Source organism: Platalea leucorodia, assembly GCF_965183815.1.
Source record: "Platalea leucorodia genome assembly, chromosome: 3".
NCBI classification, from domain to species: Eukaryota; Metazoa; Chordata; class Aves; order Pelecaniformes; family Threskiornithidae; genus Platalea; species Platalea leucorodia.
The window spans coordinates 87,432,433-87,458,482 of record NC_138825.1 but is presented as its reverse complement, the minus strand read 5'-3'; the positions used below and the strand labels follow the sequence as shown (position 1 = coordinate 87,458,482).

At 36.6% G+C, this 26,050-nt stretch overlaps 1 protein-coding gene across 4 annotated transcripts in view; it reads right to left on the bottom strand.

Annotated features, from left to right (window-relative positions):
- The window catches only part of RNGTT (RNA guanylyltransferase and 5'-phosphatase), a 196,842-nt gene that overhangs the window by 86,051 nt on the left and 84,741 nt on the right, over positions 1 to 26,050 (bottom strand). For all 4 annotated transcript variants that reach the window (XM_082305218.1, XM_082305216.1, XM_082305217.1 and 1 more), the window contains one exon: positions 6,359 to 6,427. In XM_082305218.1, the coding sequence (XP_082161344.1) occupies positions 6,359 to 6,427 (69 nt within the window). The remainder of the gene's footprint in view (positions 1 to 6,358; positions 6,428 to 26,050) is intronic.

Here is a 26,050-nt window from a genome sequence, read left to right as displayed (position 1 = left end):
TAAATGTAATTCATTGCCCGAGAAATCAGAGAACGTCAGATGGTATAGGTCATGAGCAAACAAATGAGATAACGTACCAATTAGAACTAACACTTTCCTTAGGTAATCGGAGTCAAGGCACTGACATCTATTCAGACAGACATAAAAAGGAAGTCGGGTTAAACAATTTTGGCAAATAGCATATACATTAAGTATACAGAACATGTACATATCTCTAAATGTACTAGAGGACCAGCAGCAGAAAGTTAAACAAGGAAAACTTTTGCTATGCCGTTACCTCACTATATTCAGAGCTAAAAATGACTCATAACTTTGCCTCACTTTTTGGCCATTTTTTGTCAAGTGTGGACACTAGGAGTTTGTACCTGTAAGAAATGTTCAAACTTCCTGAGGTGTAAATTATCTCAGGTTCTTGGAAAGTAAGTGGAAATCATAAAAATCTACTATATTCAGAAATCATGACACTTTTATCTAGGAGTCTAATAATTTAACTAAATGAGCTCTCAATTAATTTAATTAGACCTTATTTATTGGTGTTTAAGTTAGCATTTCTGTTGTTATTTTTTCCTTAATTTTCTGGTTTTCTGCTTTTCCAAAAGAGGCAGAAAACTAATCACCTCAAGACAGTAAAGACAAACTTGAATTGGTATAAAAATTTTACTTGTATAGTCACAGAAAAACTCTCAAAGAAATACTGTGCATTGCTAATAAATTTGAGTATGTTCATAAAGCATATGATAGAACAGTATATTTGAGATATGACTAGCTATTGAGGAGACAAACTGCAAGGAACATTGCCATGGAAATTGAATATAACAACTATTCATAGGCAGAAAAGAGTTGTAAAGCTCCGTGGCATTTCAGGAGATTGACAGCAAGTCCTCTGTTAAAGGAAAACCTACAACAGCACAAAAAGTGCGCGCTGACACGACAGCATCCCCTGACTAGTAACAGATTCAGTCATGAACATTCCTCTTGCAGAAGAAATCACATTTAGCAATGAGATATTCTAAAGATACATGAAAGGTTTTAGTAGTGTGGGTCAACACAAAGACTGATGAAAATTATTCTCTCCAAATTCTCTTCCCTTCTCCTGCAAACTCTAGAGAAAAAAAATCAAGGCAAGCTTAGCATCTACATTAAGGACGCGAGGTGCTGATCTCCTCTCCCTGGTATCCAGTGATAGGATGCACGGGAATGGTTCAAAGCTGTGCCAGGGGAAGTTTAGACTGGACATTAGGAAGCACTTCTTTACCGAGAAGGTGGTCAGACACTGGAACAGGGGTGGTCGATGCCCCAGGCCTGTCAGTGTTTAAGAGGCATTTGGACAATGCCCTTAACAACATGCTTTAACTTTTGGTCAGCCCTGAACGGGTCAGGCAGTTGGACTAGGTGATCGTTGTAGGTCCCTTCCAACTGAAATAGTCTAGTCTATTACATTGCCTCCAAAATCTTATATGAATCACTACAAAACTAGAAAGCTAAATCCAGAAACTTGTATATTTGTTAGAAGCAAAAATTTATGTTATCATATGATTCTTCCCAAGCCTTTATAGATCAGCTTTGGTACTGAGACTGTATCTGAGCATATCTGAAGCCATTACTTGCTATTGCAATAGAAATAGTTAACAACAACTGATGCCCCATCACTGGTAAAAATTATGTTTGAGTTTCAGCAATATGCCAGCTCAAATTCTCAAAGACTTGGCCTATGTTTAAAAATTCACAGAGGATTCAATAAAACATAGACTGTGGAAGAAAAGGCTTACCAATTATATAGGATTATTTAGGAGAACCTGGCACTGCTGAATGAAACAAAACATGGCCTTTTGGAGATATTTTATTTGGTGGTATTTTTTGGAGATATTTCATTCAGTGTTAACTTCAGTGATTTTGGATGAACTTTTACAATGACAGAAAATAACACAGCCTATTATACAATGGGAATAGCACAAATAATTAACAGGCAACCAAGCATTTCAGATCACCACTAAGTCTACCCAGGGAGGGGAAGGAAGATATATTAAAAACTCATGCAATGTTAGTCAGTAATAAAAACCTGTTCATTATTCTCCTTTCATTTTAAAAGGCTAAGCTTTTTGTTAGTATTCAGTATGAAGAGTTACGTGTTAAATAATTCAGCCATTCTTTAAAATAACATTTATCTTAGAAGAACAGAGCTCAGCAGCTGCCCTTCTTCCTTCCCCAGAAAAATCCCAAACCCACACAACTGGACTTTATTCCTCATCCAAAATAAGAGCACGGAGAAGTAACAAACAGAAATCAGCCTGAGCCAATGCAAAAACATCACAGAGCTCAGGAGGCAAAAAGATGGAACAGAAGAGAATAAATTCTGATACAAGCTTTCCACAGATGGTCAAAAACTGTCCTTAGGCCGTCCTAACTGATGGCCAGCGAGCCTTCTTTTAGGTGGCTAAAGTAAGAAAATTCCTACATCCTTTTCCCAAGCAAGGGTAAATACTCGTTCTAGCCAGAAAGACAGTTATTAAGAGATTGCTAGCATAAAAATTAGACAGTCTGAGATACCTAGCAAAGGTATGATTTACAAGGCAGATAACAAAGGTAATTTCACTGATGAGTGGGCATAGGTCAGAGAGCCGATTCTGCCATCAGAAGATAAGAGGCCATTTTTGAGATTTCCATTAAAAATACACAGGTTGGCAAACTGCAAGTATTCTAAAACAAATGCAAGAAGTTGTTCACTGTTTTGAAGTAACCTTTCAGAAAAAAGGATTGAAAGCTTCCAATCTTTACACAAGCATTCAGTATCTGTGAATAAGGTCTTTGGCTTTTACCTGCAAACTAATTCACTCATTGTCTGGGGCATGATCACAGGGCGACATACCTGTCCATGAAGTTTCCTGCTGGCCTGTTTCACTCCTCCTAATTAGCACTTAGCTTCGGTCCCTGCTCTGCCAACCTGTTACATGTAGAGGGATCAGAAAGCTGATCAGATGGAATGGAGCTGACTTAGCCATATGGGAGTTATATCGGTAGCATCTTAAATGGATACAAAATGATGCAGGGAAAAGAAGCGTTAGGGAGCAGCGACATAAAAGGGAAATCAAAAGGAATGTGGGAAACGGGCTTTTGGATAGAGAGGATGCATGAAAAGGAAAAGAGGAAAGGAGAAGAGTACAAAGGGAAGAAGAGAAACAATAGTAAGAAAACATTGTCTTATACTTGTCTCTCACCATGGAGTCGTTAGAGAATGGTGGGTTAATGCGGGGGATGCGCAGGGGGGCACTATGAAGCACACGTCACATCAAATCACCTACAAAGCATTCTTAAATTATAAACGAGGCAAAAACCTCCATCACTTCCACTAAACATGCTCTTTTCATGATCTGTGAAAGCTTTCAGTCTCTGGAAAGGGAGGAAGGGGGAAGAGAAGGGAGGCCTCCGTCATTGCCTTTCCATTGTCATCGTGGAATTAAAGCACTTGCATACCCTGGGCACCAACGAGTATACGTAACTCAAGTAACTGGTGAATTAGTTAGGAATAATAATGCTCAGTTAGCATGACCTTGCAAAATAAACTAATCTGCACAGGCAGAAAACAATCTCTTCACTCCTTAATGTTTCTACCATCCCCAGTCACAGTGCAAAACAACTTCTGCTTCAGTACAAGAACCGTGCTATTCATAATATGAGTTAGATAGGAAGACTAACAGAAGAAAATAAACCCTATTATATCTAACTGAAACTGTAGATTCGGTAGTAAAACTTTTTCACAAATCACTTTTCATTAAAGCACACCGATTTCTCAAAACTGAACTAATTCACAGGCACCTGATGCCAAATCTCTTCAAACCCAAGAGAAAAGTGAAAAAACCCAGAGCTCTTAGAAGCTAAAAGCATAATTTTTCTTCACAAATCATTTCGGGTATTTTAATTTTTATTATAAGTCAGAATTAAACCAAACTTCAAAACAACAAAATATTCTTTCTCCATCCATGTTGACTCCCAGTACCAGTGTTGCCTATAGATAGTGGGGAATATATCCATATACTCAGGTCTAGATGCCTGTGTCTAAGACCAGAGATCAAGAGGAACATCTCTGAGTAAATGGAAGAAAAAAACCAAACAAAAAAACAAAAACAACAACAACAAAAAAAAAACACAGAAAAGACTTTCAAACAGACTAAACTAATAAACTCGACTTTCTTTATATTAATTAGTTAACTTCTGCATTCTGCTTTAATTATTAAAAGTATGGAAAGTGTGGGTATTTTTCCCCCAAAATTTTCCTGTCTGTAAATGGTCACATTCCATTCATCCTCCTCTGCTGCCACTTTATCCTTCTTTGCGGTTTTCCTCCAATTCCTGTCTACTTTTGTTTTCTTCTCAAAACACACATGAGACTTCAGGAGCTCCCAAAAGATGTTCTTAAATTTCCCTGATCTTCTAAAACTCAGCATCATTTCTGTCCGTCTCTTTTTCTGCAAGATCAAATATGTCAATAAAAATGGTTGTTAAGAATTATTTTCTTCTGGATATGCCACGGTCTCTTCACTTGAGACAAACTGGTTTTATAAAGGTCTTTTAAGTCTCATGATGACCAAAACTCAGGCCTCTACCCCAATCAACAATAGGTATGTTTCTCTGTGAAAAGATGTAATACATCACACATATAACTGCAACTATAATACAAAAAGAAAAATTATTTCAGTTACTATTCTCAAGGGATCATTTATGCATTGTTATAGTCTGTTGCCCTTCTATTGTTGCCTATTAATTTATGTCCTCTATCCCACATAAAATAAAAAAGCAGCATCAGCTATCTGTATCAGCTTCACCCTTTTCCATTAATCAGCTTTAATACTTATTTCCCAATTAATAGGACTACAATAATTTCTTTTGCTCGAAATATATTATTTATATTTTCTCAACTACAAAAGCCACTGAGAAAACTGTACATTAATCTAGGAAAATCAGTTTAATAACAGATGCAACAAACTTATATTCCATAAATCCTGAAATAATACTGAAATTTGAACATTAAATTAAACAAATATATCCCATATTTTAAAGATGAAAAACCATTATAAGCATTTATGCAAGAAAATGAGGTTTTTGTTGGGTTATAAATTTCTCAGTATGCTAAATCAGAAAACACAAGTTCTAGAAACACAAAACATATGAGAGAGTAACTTCCTGTAACAACAGCAGAGACACATTCTTCAGTAATTTCATTTCGAGTAGAAAAGGTAATTTCAAATTTAGCTGTGGTAACTCTGCATAGCTTAACCTCTAATATTCAGGAAAGTAGTTCTGAGAAGCCTTTACAATTGCTTTAGATTTTAACAATATTCTACGACATCACCAGGACTTCTTATGCAAGTACGAATTTTCTTTACCCTAGTAGTTTTGCTTTGAATTTGAAATAGCTATATACTTAAAAAAAAGTATATGGTCTAATTGCTCAGTTATTTTGTAGTTAGCTGATGTAGAACTTGCTATAGAGAAGAGGTTTATCTTATTTCCAGATGGGAGTGTCATCACCCGTGCTAAGATCTATAATATAGGAAGTAGACCAGAAAAAAATGTTTTATCTGGAAAACTAAATACAAATGTTTTCTGTGAGTAACTGTAAGGGTAGAAATATCTGTCAAATATGAAATAATCAAAAACAATTCCTTGTTTTACAAGCTAAGAAAAAAGTCAACATGGATAATGCTACAGTCACTATCTATACCAATATACAATACACATTGCCGTGTATCCATTGTATCAGAGTCAACAGGAGCAGCAGTAGGATAGACGAGGCCATGCTACTGTCTTTAAAGCCACCCTTCCTGCTTGAGAACCATTTATTTTATTTTTTCTGGTTGTATGCAGTTCTTCTGGTGAACTCTCCCACTCCCGTCATATACCTTTATACTGGCGGACATGGCTCGAGAATATATCATACTTTAATCGCACTAAACACAAGTTACAAATGTTACTAAAATTTTACTGTGTAAACATCCATGAGAAAGAAAAATAATCCCAGAGCTCAAATCAATGGCTGAAAGATTCACAGAACTCTTGCAGTCAGAAAAAATCCTTCCTTATTTCGCAGCACATCATAGTACACACACACAAAAACCCACAAGCTGATTCCTGAAAACTACCACCATTTATTAATCCAAAGTCACACATACTACAAATTAGATCGCAACTAGTTTAATTTAAGTAGTCTGAGGAACTGGAAAAATCAGAACCAACATTGCAAAGTAATCCTGACTGAAACAAAGATTAGGTAGTAGATGGGAGGATGAGTGGGGAGGGAGGGTGAGAATTTCATTTGAAAGTGAAGGGGGAAAAAAAAAAAATCCATTTTTACACTACTTACTCCTGTAGGCTGAAATATCAGTCCATCCACTTCGTGGCTAACTTCTCTAGCAAAGCTTCCTTCCAGGAGCTGTAGAACAAAAGAAAAATAAATATTTTTTCCATAGAGAAATATTTAACTGAGAAGACTGCACATCAAAGCAGATTATATGCTACTACTGCAATCATATGCTAGTAAACTGCTTATTTATGGTTTAACGTTAGAGCTTGGGAAATGTCAACATAGAAAGCGTCAACAAATGAGCAGTTTTTACAAAGAACACTCAAGGCTCAAACAAGCTTTAGGGAGGCGAACCCTTACAGTATTATTCAAGGAAAAAGCCTTTGTCCAAAGAGAAATATTGAGAAACCAAGATGATTCTATACACTAAAAGATGAAGAAAAATCAGTTCAGACATGGGACACCACAGTCATTTGTGGACAAATTAAAAAAACACATTTGCCACTTTAACACGCAAGTAGCACTTACGTTAGATTGAAAACATGTGTGGAAAAATATTTCAGGGCATCATTCAAGGTTCATGTTTGGTAGACTCCCTAACTAGGGCATTACCCAGTAACACAGCTACGCTACTGTCAAACAAGTGTCTGAATTAATTTGGATCTTGAATACTCTGTTTTACATTTTCAAAGACTGTAAATTCCATATGGAGGTGAATACATCCATCAAGATGGTATTTACCAGAGAAAAACCATCTATCTAAACAAAGTAATGAAACCAGCTAGTCGACAGTTACGAGAATTGATGATACACTTCCATGTTAAATTATGACTTGCCTAAGGAAAAGCAAATAACCAGTGACAACTACAATTGTCAAGTAATAACAAAAATTAGGAGAATTACCAAAATGCCTCTTCATGAATTTCAATTTATGTTTTACTGTAGAGATGAAGAATCTATCCTGAAGTTGTAGGTGTTTTTAGTAACATTTGAAAAATTTTGATGTCCAAGTAACCCCATGGTCATAAAACATAGCAAATACAGAACTCAGTAAATCACGGTCAGTTTTAAAAGCAACATTTTGGCCTAGAATGTTAATTTTGTATCATTTCCTTTGTATGGTCCAGCCTAACTCAATGACCCACTGACTAAACTATTCAAATCAAGTCTCAAACTCCGCCCTCAGTAAATGGCAAAAGTATGAAAGGAGCTGAGAATTAAAACTTGTATCTTCCTATGGGCTGTACAACTCAAAGCAACGTACTTAAAATGGATCAAAAGCCTGATGGCCAAATATTTTAAACAATAATAATATAACATGATATTTCATTTAAACTTGTAGCTGTTTGTACAGAATAATTGATTGTTTTGCTGTAAAAAAAACCTTAGCTTTTTTCCTTATCCAGTCATTAGCGTATTTGTGCTTATAACTGCATCTACAAATACAACTTTCACTATTCAACTTTTAGCTACAATTTAATTGAAAAACACACTCTATGAGAGTACTCTCAAGTGATAAAATACTTAAAGAATATTTGATTCTGAGTAAGAAATCATCCAGAGAAACACTATTTTTCAGTACAGAAAGCCCATACTTGGAATGTGAATTTGTAGCTTGCATTTACCAATTATGATTTTCAAATTTACAACTGAGGCTCACAATCCTTTACCAGATGTCTATACAAAATAAGAAAAAAAAAAAAATCCACAATTCTTTCAAAAGTTCATTGTTAATCTTTGCTTCAGCAGAGAAATGAGTATATTGGAAAATATTTAAACAAATGTTTAAAAGTTAAAAAAAAAAAAAAAATCTAAAAAAATTTCTACACAAGCTAAGCCTTCTGTGGATCTCTTGCAAGGTTACTGCACAGTTCCAAAACCGACTGGCCAGTGATAAATCCATAGTAAGAATACACTTGATATTTACAAAAACACATGGAAAAGATTTCATTAAATTCAAGTAGCAAAAAAGCTTTCTCCAAATATAAAAAACTACAGCTGCAAAAATAAAAGACAAACTTTGTGACTATACTTTTTTATACATTTCTAGCAATCTTATTAGTGTCTTTTTAAAGACACTAACCAAAATGGCAAAAAGAAATCAATCATCTCTGTTTCTGCTTATCTGAAGTTCTTAAAGGAATTTGAGGACATGGCTACTTCGGTGTTGGAGCTTACATAAACTGCATTATTTACTCTTTCGCAAAATAAAACTTAAGATTATAGAAACAATCTTTTAATTTGGAGTGTGTGACTCACCCAGGTAAAGCATAAAATTATTATTATGCACTGCTTTATCTGTAGCTCTCTCCACTCTGGTTTACGTGTAGTTAAACTACATTAAAGCACTATTAGAACTTCGTAAAGGCGGGGGGCTGTAAATTGAAAATTTACCATTAAAAAAAAATATATTCTGATATTACTTTTTATTCACTGCTCCACCAGAATTATAAAATGCAAGGGAATCCCTCTTAGCAACCTGACATCCAGTTTCAGACTTGAACTCGTTCTCACTTTGGAGGTCCACAGTATTCTTATTAGGGACATCTCCTACCAAATGTCAGTTAGATATCAAAGACAAAGATTTTAAAACCAGAACAAGACTCAACAGATAACTAAACCTCTTTGTGCTCCCAGTTATGCCGCCTTCATTCTCAGCTATTCTGCTTTCATTCTCATTAGGTCCATTACAAGTATTTCAATGATAACTTTCTAGAAAAGCATTTTTAGTAGAAAGGACTAGCAATTTGGGGGAGGGGGAATGGAAATTTTCTCTGAGCTTCTTCCCATACGAACTTTCTTGAGAATTAAACTATTTAGAGGTTGTCTGTGAACAGCAGAATACATACCCTTTGAATATTGCAGAAAGTTTGTAATGACAGGAGAATGAGCAGAAAAGGAATGTTTGACATATAAGCAAATATTTTTGACACGAAAAATATAGTTGATATAAGGTTTTTAGGCTTATGAACTTAAATGCAGATATCATGGTTCATCTTTTAAAAAACGATGTTCAATTTCTCACACGTATTAAAATTTCTAATTAACTTGAACAGTTCAGTCTTTTTTAATCGGCACCATGATAAATGGCACACCTGCTTGACTGGGATGACTGCCAGGGATCAGATAAAATGCAATGCATCTCAATGACATTTTATAAAAGATGGGTAAATGATGCATGCGAGCCAATTCTTCTAGCATGCTATTCCTTGTAGCCTCGTGGCATCTATTTCCACCTGTGAACCCCTTTTGTTCACTTCCTGCAGCTTCCTGCTTCCCCATGAACGTTGCCATAAACCATACACTCATACTACAGCTTAGTATTTAAAAGTTTTCCTTTCTTACTTTGTAAGTGAATCCAATTCAAAACTATTGCTACATCTAATAATATTCCTCTAACGAAAAGAATGGTATAAGCACAGGGAATGAGTGGAGTTGTATGACAAGAAAAAGGATTTCTCTTTGCTCTTTAACCACTGCGCTGAGGAGCAGTAGCGTGTCACCAAAAGCAGCATTAATAACCTGCTGAAGCTGATTTTGCTAAAACACTGAACCAGTCAGCAGAAGGATAATTGAAAGAAAAAAAAAAAAAAAAAAAAAAAAATCACACTTTGGAGATCTCTCTATACTTACATAAAGAAATCACTTGGCTCCTCCAGCAGGAAGAGGAGAAAATTTCGGTGCGTATAGCTTCCACACAATGCTAGTAGGTTTTTATTAATGTTTCTGTAATTCTGAGGCAAGTCACCTGATTCTGATGAGTTCTCAGATGTGTCACTTTATTCATAAAATAAGTCCACTACTGTGCCTTTTCCTTCCTCTTACAAAAAAAAAAAAAAAAATCTCATGGAAACACAACATGCCAGTGAGAGTTATGCAGATTCCGAAACATAACAATGTCTCTGCAAAGTCATATTGACTTTCTACAAAAGAATTTGGCTAAGGTCCTTGCACACCACTATTATCAATCTGCTATGTCACAATATGCAAACATTTCTAACCATTTTGTCCATATTTCTGATTCGAAACTAATACCACTTGTTAGCCTAGTGAAATACTTGGAGATACAGGAAAAAAAAATCCCTTTGCATTTTATAATACAAGACAAATATATATCCATTGTCCTTGCTTTTTCAATTTCAGAACTGCTAGAGGCTTCATCCAGTTTCAAGTCAAGCTACAGCACCTCTGCCTGCACCAGTCCATAAGCAGTTTTTCAGAGCTACCTTCAAATTACTGATCATCCAGCTGGTAACTCCACAGCAACAGCTGCGAAAGGGAACATACTTTACTCAAAAGTATTAGTTAGAAATAAACTATCCATCCAATTGTCAATTAACTAGAATGTAAAACACTTTCAAGACGTGAGCACGCTGTCATGCCTAACTTCACAGAGCCAGCATCTCCACTGGCTTAGGTTTCAGCCCAACTCACGGGACAATCCCTTCCTCTGCGGACTGACAGCCCTCACCATCAGACTACAATGTAATCCTCACACCCCGACAACTGTCAGGTTTTACAGACATGGGCTCAGAAGTCTCTGTACAGATACTGCAGGTTCTTTAAACTTATTATACAGTCTTCAGAAAAAGATTCAGAAGTGACCAGCACCAATAGTCACCTTTTGTAAAAGGAAACAATTATTCTGGCTCTTCCCTTGCACTTCTCTAAAAGAGATGGACTATTCTGCTTTTAAAACAGGGTATCACTCCTGTTTTATTTTTACATGAATTTGTTTCATCTTGCTTGCCGATTTCTGTATTTTTCTATTTTTACATGACAACCTCCTCAAGAGCCCTGACTCATCTCAGTATACACTCTTTCATGAGATCTTAATTATCCAAGTTCAATATAAAAATTATTTACTTTAATACTGGTTACTGATATATTTCAGACATCACAGAAAAAGTTTTGCATCCAAAGTGGGAGGTACTAATGTTTTGAAATGTACAGTGGTTTAACAACATTCAGTAAAACATACCTGAATTGAATGTGTCTGCTACTAAGAGAAGTATTTTCATCATATTTTTGCCAACTCGCAAGACAAAAAAAAAAAATCATCTCTATTACTACGTACAGAAGTCTCTGAAGAAAGGATCTATGAATCACAAATCCAGATGAAGATCTGTGTAACAAAACCAGTATTTCTATTGGGTAGCCTCCCTGGATTTAAGTTTAAAACAAACAAACATAAAAAAACCCTAAAACCCTGCTTAACAAAACTATTTTGCTTAAAAATCAGAATTGAAATCTGTTCTCCCATATTAGGGGTAGAAGAAAAATATATTGAGAATAACCTACTACATAATATCTTCAGAAATCCTGTTTTTGAATGACATCAGAAATCCTACAGAATGACTTTTACGTTCAGTTAAGTTAAAATAATGCAAAAATAGTCTCGATCAGATTCATCCCAACTATCACATTTCCCAAAATAAATCAATTAATCAGTAACAGGCAACGATGGAGCCATCATCCACACTATTAACATAGCTTTCAAACATTACATTTTGAAAAGGAGGCCTCCTAGAAAAGAATTAAACATGCTGTCTGTGGCGTATAAGCTTCCTTCCAGATGATACACAGGCTACTGTGCAATGCTTGAAAATATTATCCAGTGCAGCTTAACGTCAGGTGAGGGAAGCTGGTCCCTCTAAGCTACAGTTGTAGTCTCTGCTCCCTCCTTCTCCCCAGAATCTTTCCAGTTTCCCCTGTCCTGCAGCATTATTTCTTTTTTTGTTTCTTCTGTTTCTAAAAGCAGAGAAGGTATCAAGAATTAAAGAGCTGCTTTCAGTCTCAAAGCAAAAAAGCATCAAATAGCATGCAAGTAACTATATACTGGGGCAGTGGGGGTGGTGGTGTTTAAAATATTATTTAAAAATAAAACTCCAAATCTCAAACTTCCCAGAAATAAAAGTTGGCTAATTCACATTTTAAGAGAGAGCCCAAAATAAAGTGTTAAGAGAAGTTTTGATTTTAGTTCATTGACTGAAATTACTACAAATGTACTGTAAAACTTTCAAAACAGTCTTTAGTGACTCTGGGGAATACATGGCTTTGGGAATTGAGCTCATACCTTCTGAAAAAATGGAAAAAGAAAAAAAAAAAACACCACCTTCAACTGAAGCCACTCAGACTTTTATCGTTCTCATACTGGGGATACCGTTCACCTCACCTAGCGTTAGCATTTGAAGTAAAACAGCTGACTTAAACAAACCTAGTGTAAATGAACAGTCTGGGGGGAGATGTGAGAGAGGATCAAAGACATACCTCCGGCAGTTCCACTGCTTCCTTCCCTCCCTGCCCAAAACCAGACATAGCCTGGATCACCAGTTCAGACTAACTTTCAGACAGCTACGAGGATGAGATGAAACCCTCTCCTCTCATGCATAGTTAAGTTCCTCTTCAAGTGATACGCTCAAGTGCCAAGTAATTTTTTTTGGAAAACTGTGCAGTCTCAAGTTACAGCACGCTGTGATGAAGAACCACAATCTTCGCTAAGTTGCTCCAATGAAGTATTGCACATGCAATTAAAAAATTAATGCTTATTTCTCAGCAATTTTTTTTCTTCCTTCAACTTTTCTTCCTTGTTCCTCTATAGACACTGATCAAGTTCACCTCTGAGAGTTTTTTTGGGCAAATAAACTAGATTCACATTTCAAACATTTCACAAGGAAGCAGATATAACTTTTCAATATTTCAATAATGTCTCTTCTAAGCTCGGAGTTATCATTTTTTTTATCAGCTAAAACCACCCCAGATATACTAGACAGAACATTCCAGGATAGCCATAGCAGCAAGAAAAATACACTCCCTGTTCTCGTCCGCAGGAGTCTCCTTTCAAGAAGGTCTCTGGATACATGAGCACCCACCAAGGAAGAATTTCACCAGCCGACGGCTCATTAAAACTGGCTGCGTGACTCAAAGTGGCTCCTTCCAAGTAACCATGAAGGTCCTGAAAGCACAGCCCATGATCTCATGAACGTGACTTAGCACGTGGCCGTACAAGTAAATGTTTCTGCTTGCACCCTGTGATTCCAAAAGCTGTAAGTAGCACTTCAACATCAACATTTACTTCCCTCATGCAAACATCAGTCATCCGTCTCTCATTTATATGATTTCATGTTTTCCTCCAAATCACCTATAAAAACGTTGAAGAGCAGATTTTTAATCAATTTTACATGACCCAGTTTTCTTTGCATTATTCTCGTTTCCTAGTAAAAATACAATATGCTACCTAATGTCAAATAAATGAGGTAAAACCCAGTATTTAACATATTAATTAAAGTGTATCTCTACAGCAGGGTAAAGTTCAATTCTATAATGCATCCTCAATTATTCATTGTATTTGGTCATATTTATCTTAAAGATTTTCATTTTTTGTTTGCTGGGAAATCAGCAACAAAGAGGCAGGAAAGGAAATGCAGCGTGATAACTGAGAGTACAGTCAGAAAACCACAGCTTACACTAATTATTTTTAAGCTAGTATACTAAAAAAATCATGAAGTTACAAAATATTTCCTGGCCCATGATAATGGTCTTAAACATGCATAAAGGAAGAACAGGATCAAAAACTGCAGAAAATATATTAAAAACTTAACTCCTTAAGAAGTAATTATTTAAAGAAGTTTTATATGCTCATTAAGAACCAACACATATTGAAGAATAACTGCTACATTTTCAGTAAACCAGTAAAATTATCTACTTTGCTCTAACTGCATAAGGAACACAAAGTATAAATTTCTCACTTGCTCATTACTTAGAAAGAAACTTCTTGCTCTTGGGATGTAAAATCAGTGTGTAATTCAAATTGCACGACAATCCTTTAAAAAAATTTATGCTTAAATCTCAAAATCCTAGCTTTCATGGAGCTGTCCACTCAAGATTCTGATTCAAGACACAGAGAAAATCTGTAAATGTTATTTTGTCTGTATGAATATGTATGTGTTGAAAGCACTTGATGTTAACCAATAACTCAGTACTAAACAAGAAGAGTAAAAGTAAACTCCAAAGGTTCATCTGTTTAACAAAATCACCACTATTTTGAACGGTGTAATTTGTGGCAACAGCTGAATCATATTGTGATGAAAATTATACCAAGTGACTGCATAAAGACACATGGGAATTTTCTCAGTTAATAAAATAAAAAAATACATACTTCTTATAAAATACTATTTTATGGAAAGCCTTTCAGTTTGTTAATTTACTAGAAGCTCTGAAACCAATCATACCGAAAGACTAAAAATAACCTCTTTGCCAAGTTAATCATACAGAACATTTTGGCTCAAAAGACATTAAAAACACTTAATTACTGCAATGGATTTGTTCCCTATAAGAATGAAAGCAGATAATGGCAGCAATGTGAGACTGATGTTCACTAATATGATCAAGAGACTAATTATTATCCATGAATCATTTGTAGCATTCAAAACTTGATTAATGTCAGGTCAAGTTTAACATGTGATAGGTTTTATTAGTAATGCTCGGCTATCCCACAGCTTGTCAGTTTAAGCGAGTGCCATCTGTTAGGTGTAGGAATAGCCAACAGCCACAACAAAAGCACAGTGGATACAACTGGTCACTGAAGTACGTTTTAAGAATTCCATAAGGCAGCTACCCTAATAATTTTAAACACATTAGACCAGAATCCAGCACAAACTGACCTGCTAAAGATAGGAAACTTGTAGCCCAAAAAGCGAGCATGCAAGGCAGGCTTTTCTCATTTTAAAGCTTGACCAAAGGAGTGTTTAGTAGAACTGGATTTAGCTTCACAGACCGACCAGTCTCTAGTAACAAAAATTCTCTTGCAAGAGGAATATGCATAGCTGCTTCTCTACACTCCTTCATCACCTTTAGCAAGCATTCCTGTACAGAATACACTGCTTTACCCTTTAAAGCATCACTCATGGTATTCAAGTACATATGGCCCTGACTAATGGCTCATGTAGCAAAACACTGTTAGAAGACAATGAACCCGAAATTCATATTCCATAATAAAACGTTTACTGACAGTCTCCCACTTGTTCTAATTACAGATAATGACAAGAAGAAATCTTTTTGCAGTAGGCTCACTTTCTAGTGTTTCACAGCACTTTGCAGGTGGCCAGCTTTACCAGGGGTCCTTTCTCCCATGTGCAGCCCATTCGCAGCTCGTGCAGCAGGAGGGGAACTCGCCTGCTACCGTAAGGGCTCACCTGGGCACCTCCACTGAACCTCCACGAACCCTGCACTAATAACAGCGGGAGCAGCAAGGCTGAAATAACATGAAGAGGCAACAGACAGGTGCGTGCACAGAGAGGAAGGAAGGTGACCTAATTCTACCTGGGTTTGCTCCGGCACCTACGTACTCTCCTCTAGTCTAAAACTAGTTAGAAACTCAGCAGGAGCACTGGAAGAAACATTTATTTACCTCACAGCTATCACAGATACGACAGCCCTCTCAGATGTATTATAAATATGTTCACATTTGATGGCTCTCTTACACTTTAAGTGGATGAAGCTGAAAGGCTGCAGATTCAGGCTGCCACCAGCATAACTTGCAGCCTGTACTTCAGCTCCAAGCGTTCTGTTTTCTGGCTAAAAGCACGATGCGCAGGGCTCCCAAACGTCTTGATGTCCTGATGTAAAAGCAAGTATTCTGAAGGCTTGATGCTAGTAGCCCATAGACCATAAATAACATCATAATTCAAAGAACCATAACCACTGTACAGTTTCTTCCTCAACCATTTGCCCATATAATTTCACAGCTGATGGCTGACAAGGACCCAAGCTACTACTGCCTGGGCATCAGCATTCTAACTAGTGATACCACTCTTCATTGATTGCCTTTTAGAAGAGCAATTCTGCAGAAAAAGTCTTTACCGGAGTCTATGTATTCTTTTGAGAACAAGAAGGCAATAGGAATTCCTGTTTATACTCATGTGATGGGTAACGAGCAACACGTCCAAGCAAGAAAGCCAGAGAGACTCATCTCTTCTATCTGCAACCTGCTTCATGCCATGATTGTGGCAGCTCTGAAAAAAACCAAGTTACTCCACACACTGGACTCTCAGAGCTTTCCCAGCTCCTACTAGAACTGCTGCCAGTTTCACAAGGGAGTGTTATAGCCTGCCTTTTTCATAGAGAACCTAAAGCAAGAGAAATCATATATATCATCTTCTGAAACGTGCTTCTTAAATCTTTTTCTACTACCTCTCTAAAAGATTTAAAGAAAAGCCATTTCCAGATGTATTATTAGCTGGAAGTTACTGTAGTCTGTGATGGGATGCAGGGATGCAATACTGAGAAGGCAGAAGAACCACACTAGCTCGATTTCATTCCCCAGCCACAAGGGAAGAAATGCTATAGTGAACAACAATAAAATATATTGCGGAGGTGGTGGGGAATAAAGTTTGATGGTTCTATTTCTTTTTTTTAATCTCTTTTTGGGTTTGCAGCTAATTGATTAACTGCACTCTTTAAAGATGCTACTAACACTAGCTCTATGCCATGTTCCTTAATTATTTGGATAGAGACATTTTAGAAAAATGCAGAGCATGCTGCTGTAAGAGTCCCACTGAGCTATCACCAGTTTGCTGGTTCTGAGTGAACAACTCCAAAGGTCATGTACCTAATATATTCAAAACAATACCCAAGAATAACACAAGCGCTATGTGTGTTAATGCTTAATTTGACAGCACATCTGCATTCCTGAATTCAAAATAAGCATTAGGCATTTCTCACTGTCAATCTCTTCTCAAAAACACAATTGAGAAATTGACATCAATTAACTACGATGTTTTCAAATGCTTCTTTCAAATAAGAGAAATAGGCTGCTTCAAGAAACTTTAATTGACTTTTGTGATAGCTTAAAACCAGGAGAAACACGGATTCCTCGAGGCTGTGCAGTAATGACACTGCCAAACAGCAGTAATATTTCAGATTTATTTTACCTGATGAAGAAACAGAGCAACATATTTCATAGCTTGGCCATTTAATTTACTGTGCTCTTGCCAGGTGTCAGTTTCAACCTGCAAGGTACCTTCAGTTTCTTTCTTCTAGGGATTGGGATTCTGTCCACATCACTTTCCCTATGCTCTCCTACCTGGCAGAGCACACCTGCCTGAGACTAGAGTCCTGCTGGAGCTGGAGGAGGTTTAATAGGTGCCACACTAGGAAATTAGTGGTGGATGTGGCAGTGCTAGGTTAACGGTTGCACTTGATGATCTTAAAGGTCTTTTGCAACCTAAACAATTCTATGATTCTATGATTCTAAATTCTTTGACCTATTTACAAATGATCTACAATCTGTGACGTTCCTGAAGGGATGGCAGATACTCAGTATAGTCTGGTCCCCGATGTCCTCAACTGAGCAAGGTTCTCCCGCTGATGTTTAGAAGCTCCCTAATACTCTGGGTTTGATCAAACACAACATTCAAAAGCTCTTCCGATGTCAATGGAAAAAATTGAGTGGAGTGCAATAGGGCCAAGTACATTTTAATTTGTTCTCTAAATGATCTTCCAATGTCACAAACTTGATAGGGTTTATCTGTTATCCAGCCCCTGTGTAAACTGCTACAACATAATCCGGTCTCTGGTTGTCAAGAATGTGGACAGGCCTGTTTTAATTAAATCAGATAATTAAGGATCATGTTTTATGAAGCATTTCCACTAAGACTCATCATCAAAGACAAATTTGTATCTACAATAATTCAATTACACATAAAATGGATATTCAAGAATATAAAGTCTTCATACATTTACTGTTACAATGCCTGATTCAAACTGGGCTACTGTATTCCACTGGGCACCGATGCAGTTATTTTAACACAAAAATTAAGATTTAACATTATATTCTGGATATTTAAAACCATCTGATTCTTCTGCTATGCAATGGCACTTGAGGGCTTTATTTGCTCCAAAGTTGAAATTAAAACTTGCCACTGTAAGGCCATAACAGTAAAATGCTAAGATTTTATTATTTCTTGGTTTTAAAGAAAAAGATTAATTTTGTACAATATTTTTTTTGCAAAACTGGACATATCACAAGAAAAGAAAGAGCTAGCAGGGGTGTCCTATAATCTTGCATCATAATAAATCGCTTTAAATTTCACCCCCATCTTTACATTTTTCTTTGTGTTTTTATTCATTTTATCCAACTGAAGCGCATGTCTCTTGAACATCATTCCAATATGAGAAGGCTGATGGCTTCCCTGCAGAGCTGTATTGCCAGGAGGCAGTTTGGAACATGACAGGCTGTGAAGTGGCACGACGGACAATATTAAACAGTTGCCCCGCAATTAATGAGTGGAGTGACCCACTTAGTCACCACAGCTGAGTCCTCTAACTAATTCAGAAGATATCAGATATACCAATTCAATTGCCCATACTGGGATACCAACTGGTAATTAGGTCCAAACAGATTTGCATTTTCTCTGTTTTGGTAATACACCACAAAACTGAAAGTAGAAATCACTGTTAAAGATATTTTTCCTACCTAGAAAGGTATATTATTTCCATTGCACAAAATACAGAAAAAATAATTTTAAAAAATGTTAGAACGTTCAAAGCTAATGTTAAAATGTTAAAAGCTAAACTGAATACGTACTGTTCTGACATTTAAACTTACAATGTGCACCAAGTACAATGCTTCATCCATATGCCTTTATTTTTCCACCAGTTTCATTGTTTTCTTTCCCACACTATAGTCTGGCAAGTCAGAATTTAATTATATATTCCACATCTGAATTATTCTACACTAATTTAATTTGTACCACTAGCAATATCTAGCAAGGGCCACTAGTTATGAAAATAATCCTTCATGGAAATACTCAAGACTGTTTGTTTTAACTTCAGTAGATCATTTTCTGAAAAATGTGAAATGTAACTAATGTGTGAATAATTTCTTAAACCAACAGCAAAAAACTATTTCCCCCCTTCCCTAACCAAAATTATACTGCGCTGAAATATTATACTTGACCTTCAACATCACAAATAATAATAATCAAAAGCAAGTAGCCTAATCCTCTTTTGTTAACTCTAGGAAATGAACAGATTCTTGTTCGTGAATGGGTCTCCTCAAGTGACTCCACCAGAGCAAGGAGGCTGAAAAGTTAGCCATAGCTGAGTCCTTTTTTCTCCCTAGCCCGAAGGAAAATCTTTTGCTGTAAACCAAATGTAACCAAATAACTGCAGCCTCCCTGCCCCACAGAAAGCAAAGGAACACCCGGAGGCAGCTGGACACCCCACCAGCCAGGGCCTACAAAGTCCCTGCTACCCTCATCTTCCCACTGCCAGAAATTATGTTTACCGAACACTATCCGTGTCATTCCAGTACTACAGCTGGTTGCATGAAACAGCTTCAGTTCAAGCACTGAATTTTAAGTGGTAGGAACCTGGATTCAGCTCAAGAGCCACAGTTTGATCATCTATTTCATAGATGCACAAACTACACAGCTTCCACTTGGTCTGGTTGGCTGTCCTTACCTTTAAAATTCACATGGTAAAATAATTTTGAAAAATCAGGCTGAAGTACTACATGCTAGGATACGGGACAGCTGCCAAGTGAAGATTTCAAATTCTAATATAAGCATAAGTTAACATCTTTCCAGTTTCTTATTCACTACTTGTTTACTAGGTTCCTCAGGTCAAGCATTATTTGCCTTTACAGGAAGAAAAGCAGTCCAAAAAGAAGATATGAGTGAAGATAACCACCAGCACAAAAGCATCTAAGGGTGGAATAAGGCAATACTGCTTTTACAACATTTGACTTTCCATTTTTGGGGAGATGGATTAGGACAAAGTGAGGAAGAAATATACAAAGTAAAGAAATAAAAGCAAACAGAACCAAAATGGTAGAGGGGACGTGGGTTAGAAGATAATTAAAAGGAGGTAAGATGGTAAACTGGCCAAAAACCTGGAACAGAACAGATGGAGTGAGGACTATGGTGTAGGCCAGACACTGAAGAGGGACGGCCAACTCTGGGTCAGGAAATGCAGGATTGAAAGGTGAGCCGATTAAGCTACTCCTTAAGGCACAGAAAATAAAAACAAAATCAGAGGAAACAAGTCTTTTTGGCATTAAAACCCCTCCAGATGGCAACATTCCCCCTCCACCAAGATGCGGAATTCAAAATCTCCAATAAATAGACAGAGATTATTTGACACTTCTGCTGCTACCATTGCTGCCATTGAATTCTTTCGTCTTCTGTCCCATGACTGCAAACCTTCTCCATGTTTTTGTCTGTAGGCTACTTGGCGACATAAGATAGGGCTTTGTGGTCATTTACAGTCAGCTTTGGGTTAACAGCTCTCTTGGCAGACATGGATGAGCTATGTCCACATATTCTGCCTTTTATCAGGGTTCATTTTTTCAGGCCATGCAAATACTAGCTTACAGCTGCCATAGCTATCTGCAAAATACTTCACACCAACATCAGCAAGTCATGTACTTAACACAATCTCCTTCATCATCAGAGGTCCACAGCCACTTAATTTTCCAAAGCGAAGCACCTCAACAGTAGCTATACATTTATTGCTACAAACTTTTAAACATTCCGCCTTTTCTAACTACAACAAAAGCAGTTTCAAAAAAAAATAAAACCAAAAATCCAAATGTCTAATAAACCAGGACAACAAAATAAGTCATCTGTCAGTTCACAGATTTGACTGAAAACTTTCAAGAAGATCCTAGACCATTTAATCTTCTAGCAGAGATTACTCATCTTCATTCTAATCCCTCTAGGACAAGCTGTCATTTTAAAACCAGATAATAGTCTAAGAACTGACAAGTCATTGACATACAGCATGCTAACATTTGAAAAAGGTTGTTCATTTGACCTGTATCATTGTTTAACCTTTAGCCCTATTGTTCCATTGAGAGTGATGGGCACAGCTCTCCACGGGACCACGGACTGCACAGAAAGGGACTTCTTTTCTACTCCTGCTAGACAGCATTCTCACTGGGCAGTAGGCGTTAGTGATGACATCCGGGATGGAACTGTCCACACAAAAAAGCCTTGCAAAAGAGCTGTCGGTTGGTTTAGGCAATGAAAACCAAGACTTACATCATTTCCAAGAGTTTAATTATTTCTATGTACCTCTACTTCCTCTTTAATATAATGAAGATAATGTCCTTGTTGAAAACCCTAAAATATTTGTATGAATAAAAGGCTGAGGCCCCAAGGCTAAGAATATGCAGCATATAAAGCATTAACCTCACTGGTCTTTAATACTTTAGCATCAAGGAAGCCTAAAACTCAGCTTCTTCCATGGACTGCTACTACCCTTACATGATGGGTGGGAAAGCTGGCAGATTTGACCATGTCACCTCCTTGAATTCTGATGCAGACTAGTAAGTTAAAAGAAAGCAAGCTATGCAACCAAAGTGACCAATCATGCGAGTGTAATGACAAAGAGTAAAGACTCAACATTGCTCAAAAATATCTTTCTAAAAGAATTTACATTAAGAAGTTACATTAAAAGGCAAAATCGCTCACTGAGTACGTGCTCCCAGCTAACGCTAACACTGTTTAATGATTCTTTGATGATAGAGGCAGTCAAGTTTAGTGACACTGCTTTCTCTACCAGTATCAAAGTTCAACAAGGTAACATTTTTAGAGATTCCAAGAACATACAACCTGTCCCCAGGTGACTGTCCCTTTCTTTTCTTCCTCTTACCACCAAAACTCAGTCTTATAAAAGCAAACAAAACTCCATCAAAACATCTTAAAATAACGTTCAAGACAGCATTATAAAGATATAACATTGTAAAGATATAGCCCTTATTTCCAAAATCTAGTACCAACAACAAATGTCAAGGCATAACTATAAATGGTGCCATACTTTATAATTGCACTGTAAAAGTGCATTTCATTTCACAATAAATTGATTTTTAGATTAGAAAAAAACCAGCCAGTACTCCAACTTTAGTATTAAAGCCCCAAATTCATAACTCTAAGAACAATTTCATTATTGGACTTAATATATAACACAGTATGAATTCTACTGCTGTTTCAAGTAATTACTTCCACATTTTCACTGAAAATAACTAAACCTATGTGGACAACATTCATTTTTCTTGATATAATTAAAAGTTTTAGCCACTTATTCTGCTATTAAACATAGCACTGAGACTCCTGGCCTTTTTGAGTAATCTTCCGACAATCCACCCAAGCTAACAGACATTTACTGATATGTGCTGTTGTTAATAAGAAGAATGGCCAACGACGGCTTTCAGTTTGGAACACTATGTCTTAACTCAGGTCATAGAAAGGAATGATGGAGGGAGGCTGTGAAGAGAGAGGTCCACAATATTTACTTTTGTGAGGTTCAAACTGCATCCTGGGAACATATTTCAAAAACTGAAGTTTCCCAAAACAAAATTAAATGTGATGTGTGGTTCCAGCTGTGGTAATTCAGAAGTACGCTTGATTCTTTTCTTGACCCTAAGCAAAACACATCTATGCTTCAAAAAAAAAAAAACCTCCCGAGACATACTCCAAGAATGTTGATGAAACACATTCTGACCAGTGGTATGAGTTTTCCACTTTTTCAGTCTTGAATATACTGGTGCAATCAGAGATCCACCTTATCTGTGGCCAAAGACTGCTATGTCCATTGATCTTTCTTGGAAAATAAGAAGCTTTGGGGGTAACATGAGAGGCTACATCTTCTGTCAGCAAAATACAAGAACTGGAGGTAGGGAAGAAACCTAGCTTAAGAAAACGCACAGCGTCACAAGGTGTAAATCTTTAGGGACCCCTAGTCAAGAAAGGAAAGATCCTGTTAGATCCTTTCTAAAGATGAAAGATGTTCTTGGAGAACAAGGAAAATGGCTAATTAAACGTTAAGGAAAAGGTCTACCTAAGCAGGTCCCATCTGTCAGTCCTTTAGCATCCATTCAGCTGCCACCATCTCTGGAGATGGATTGATGGATATGCTGAGTCAATCTGAATATGAGCAGACGTAGAAGCTAGATGGAATTCCTTGTCTCCCTGCAGACTTTGCTGTGCTGCACACAGAGTTGGTAAACCCTGTCAAGACATTTGTCATTGATGCAAAAGAAACCCAGCTTGCTCTTTCAGCTATACTAATGAGGTATTCATGGCTATAAGTACATTTGTTGCTATAGTTGCAGAGACGACTGAATAAACATAGGAAAAAGATCTTCTGGGCAATGCAATACTGTTTTTTAAAAAAATAGTCCTCTTTCAGAATAGGGCAATGCTTCAAAACAATAGTCTATTCTGACCATATATAATGAAAAATTCTGTTCACAAAGTTGTGATAAATATGAAGATGTAACCCCTGTTTCATTATCCTAAGGATGTGTTACAGGAACCACACTCATCAAGTTCACAGAAGTAATGAAACAAAAAAATGTATTTTTGAGATAAATAAGAGCAACAATAATGCTTAGTCTAAATATTATTCTTTTGAGAATATATTTTTATGAACATTATTCTTTTGAGTGGATACAGATTTGAAATATATTTTGAATCTATAACTATTTCCCTTAAACATTTACCAATATTGCCTTAGATAAAACTCCACATCAATACTGGTACTATTACCTAAAACTCCTTACAGTTATCACAGGGCAAACAAACAATTCTTAAATATTGACATCAAACTTGTTATGCATTGAAAACACATCAGATTTAAAGCCTCATTAGAAGTTTTCTGTTTTTATAACAGTAGTATAATGAACATGTTTCACTAGATAACAGTGACTTTAAATGACTTTAAATGAGGACAACAATTATTTAAAACCTATAATGTTCATTACAGAAAAAGAAAATTTTAAAACCTATGGTTATTTCAAACCCAAAATGTAGAAAGCTTTAGAGTTTGCCCTGATTGCCACTTAAAAAAAAACCCTGAAAACCAAACAAAACCCCCCCCAACAACAGCAAAACACAAAAAAAACAACATCAAACCCGAACACCCCAATAAATTAAAAGCATATAGATACTCTTATCTCAAAGATGTTTTTAAGGTGGTGATGACACATTGGGGTGAGAATTTGTTGACTGAACTGTATTTGCAACATCATAACCTCAAATGCAGGTTGCAATGTCCTTAAAGTTTTACCTGGTACTGCAGACCTAGTGGTATCTACGAATACTGTTTTTTAAAAGCTTGAGGTAAGTAACAAAATCCAAAGAGATAGCCATGCTTCACACTTTCAGATGCCCTGCTCTCTCAAACTGCGTAAGTCATCACTATATCTGTTCCAAGGGCATATTCATCACTCATAAAAAAGTAGCAAAACTCTCAGAGGAAAAGCAGCCCTCAGAGAAAGAAAATGGGCTATATAACTGTAGTGCAAACCAGCCATTGACTTTTACTCACTCTAACTGGGGGGAAGTTAATTGACAAAAAGAAGCCTAGTTAAAAAAATCATCTATCAAAACATATAGTTTGATAAAACCCAGGATATTACTCTTACTTGCTTTATTTTCCTACAAATTTGATCTAATACATGCACAGAGTCGATAAATCATAAATGTTTGAAATGACTAAAATAAGAGAAAAGCAACACTGGCTATTCGCTCCGCACCACCAGTAACTCTACCCCTCCTGCTCTCTGTGTGTATCTCCAACTGCTGCATACAGGAATATTCTTCACAAAAATGAAGAGAATTGGCCAGATAACTACTTCATTCCACAATTCACAAGTTAATCAAACTTGGTGGCAAACACAAGGACAAAATAAAGAAATATTGTCCAAGCATTAGTGTCAAAAGCAATTATAAGTCTATTATGAAACAAAATCTGGCCATATATAATTTTTTTTCCCCTCACCAACATATTTGATGCTTTACTGCTGGGTAATAAGATGGTCAACGTCTTAAAGAGTTTATGCTCAGAGCTTTGAGAAAGGTAGAGAAAGACCAGTAAATAGCATCATTTCATTGCTGACTTTAAAAAGTGCCGCAGTCAGCATTGTTAAAATCCAATACATTGGAACGCACATGGACAATTCAGAAATCTCCTTTAGACAGGAAAAAGAAAGCCGTTGAGCATAATTTTAATTTCCTAGGTTCTGGAAAGCAGAGGATCATTTCAATAGTCATGTGCTGGCAATTAGATTTAATTAGCATGAGATTTGTTTACAGATGTGTTCTACCTAGAAATTTTTCTAGGAATCCTTCCAACCATGTTCTTCCTGTGACTTTTAAATGAGGTTAAATAACCTGGAACTTCAGAACACTTCAAGAAACTATAAATTTATGTAAGAAACCACTTTTAAGACATGTTCCTTTTGTTCTAGTTTCCTTTAATTTCAAGCTCAAAACTATGTGTCCTAGCCAAACAGCCTTTCCCCCCCATGAAAAGTTTACTTCCAATTTACGATGTTGATCTTAAATAGACAACTCAAAAATGCAACAACACAGAGAAGTGATCAAAACATTTATAATGCTTTATCCACACATACTTCTCATAGAATCGTTCCGGACTTAAACTTTCCAAAGACTGCTACTCTCTGCCAGGTTTTTTTTGAAAGTCCAGCTTATGCCTTATCTCTTTATTTACTTTTCAGCCACTCTTGGTTAGCCAAAATACCATTACTGCTCCTCTTGGGGCAAGATTCATTACCTGCTACAGGATCAAGGAAATGACAAAAGCAAATGGAAGCCGACAATTTGATGTTCATTGCTGTGTGTTGATGAGACACGGGACTACTTCTAACAGCAGTGCTAAGAAAAATGGGTTCCTCTAGAAGAAAGTATTATCCAGGAGCCATTTAATTCACAGAAGAGAATAAAA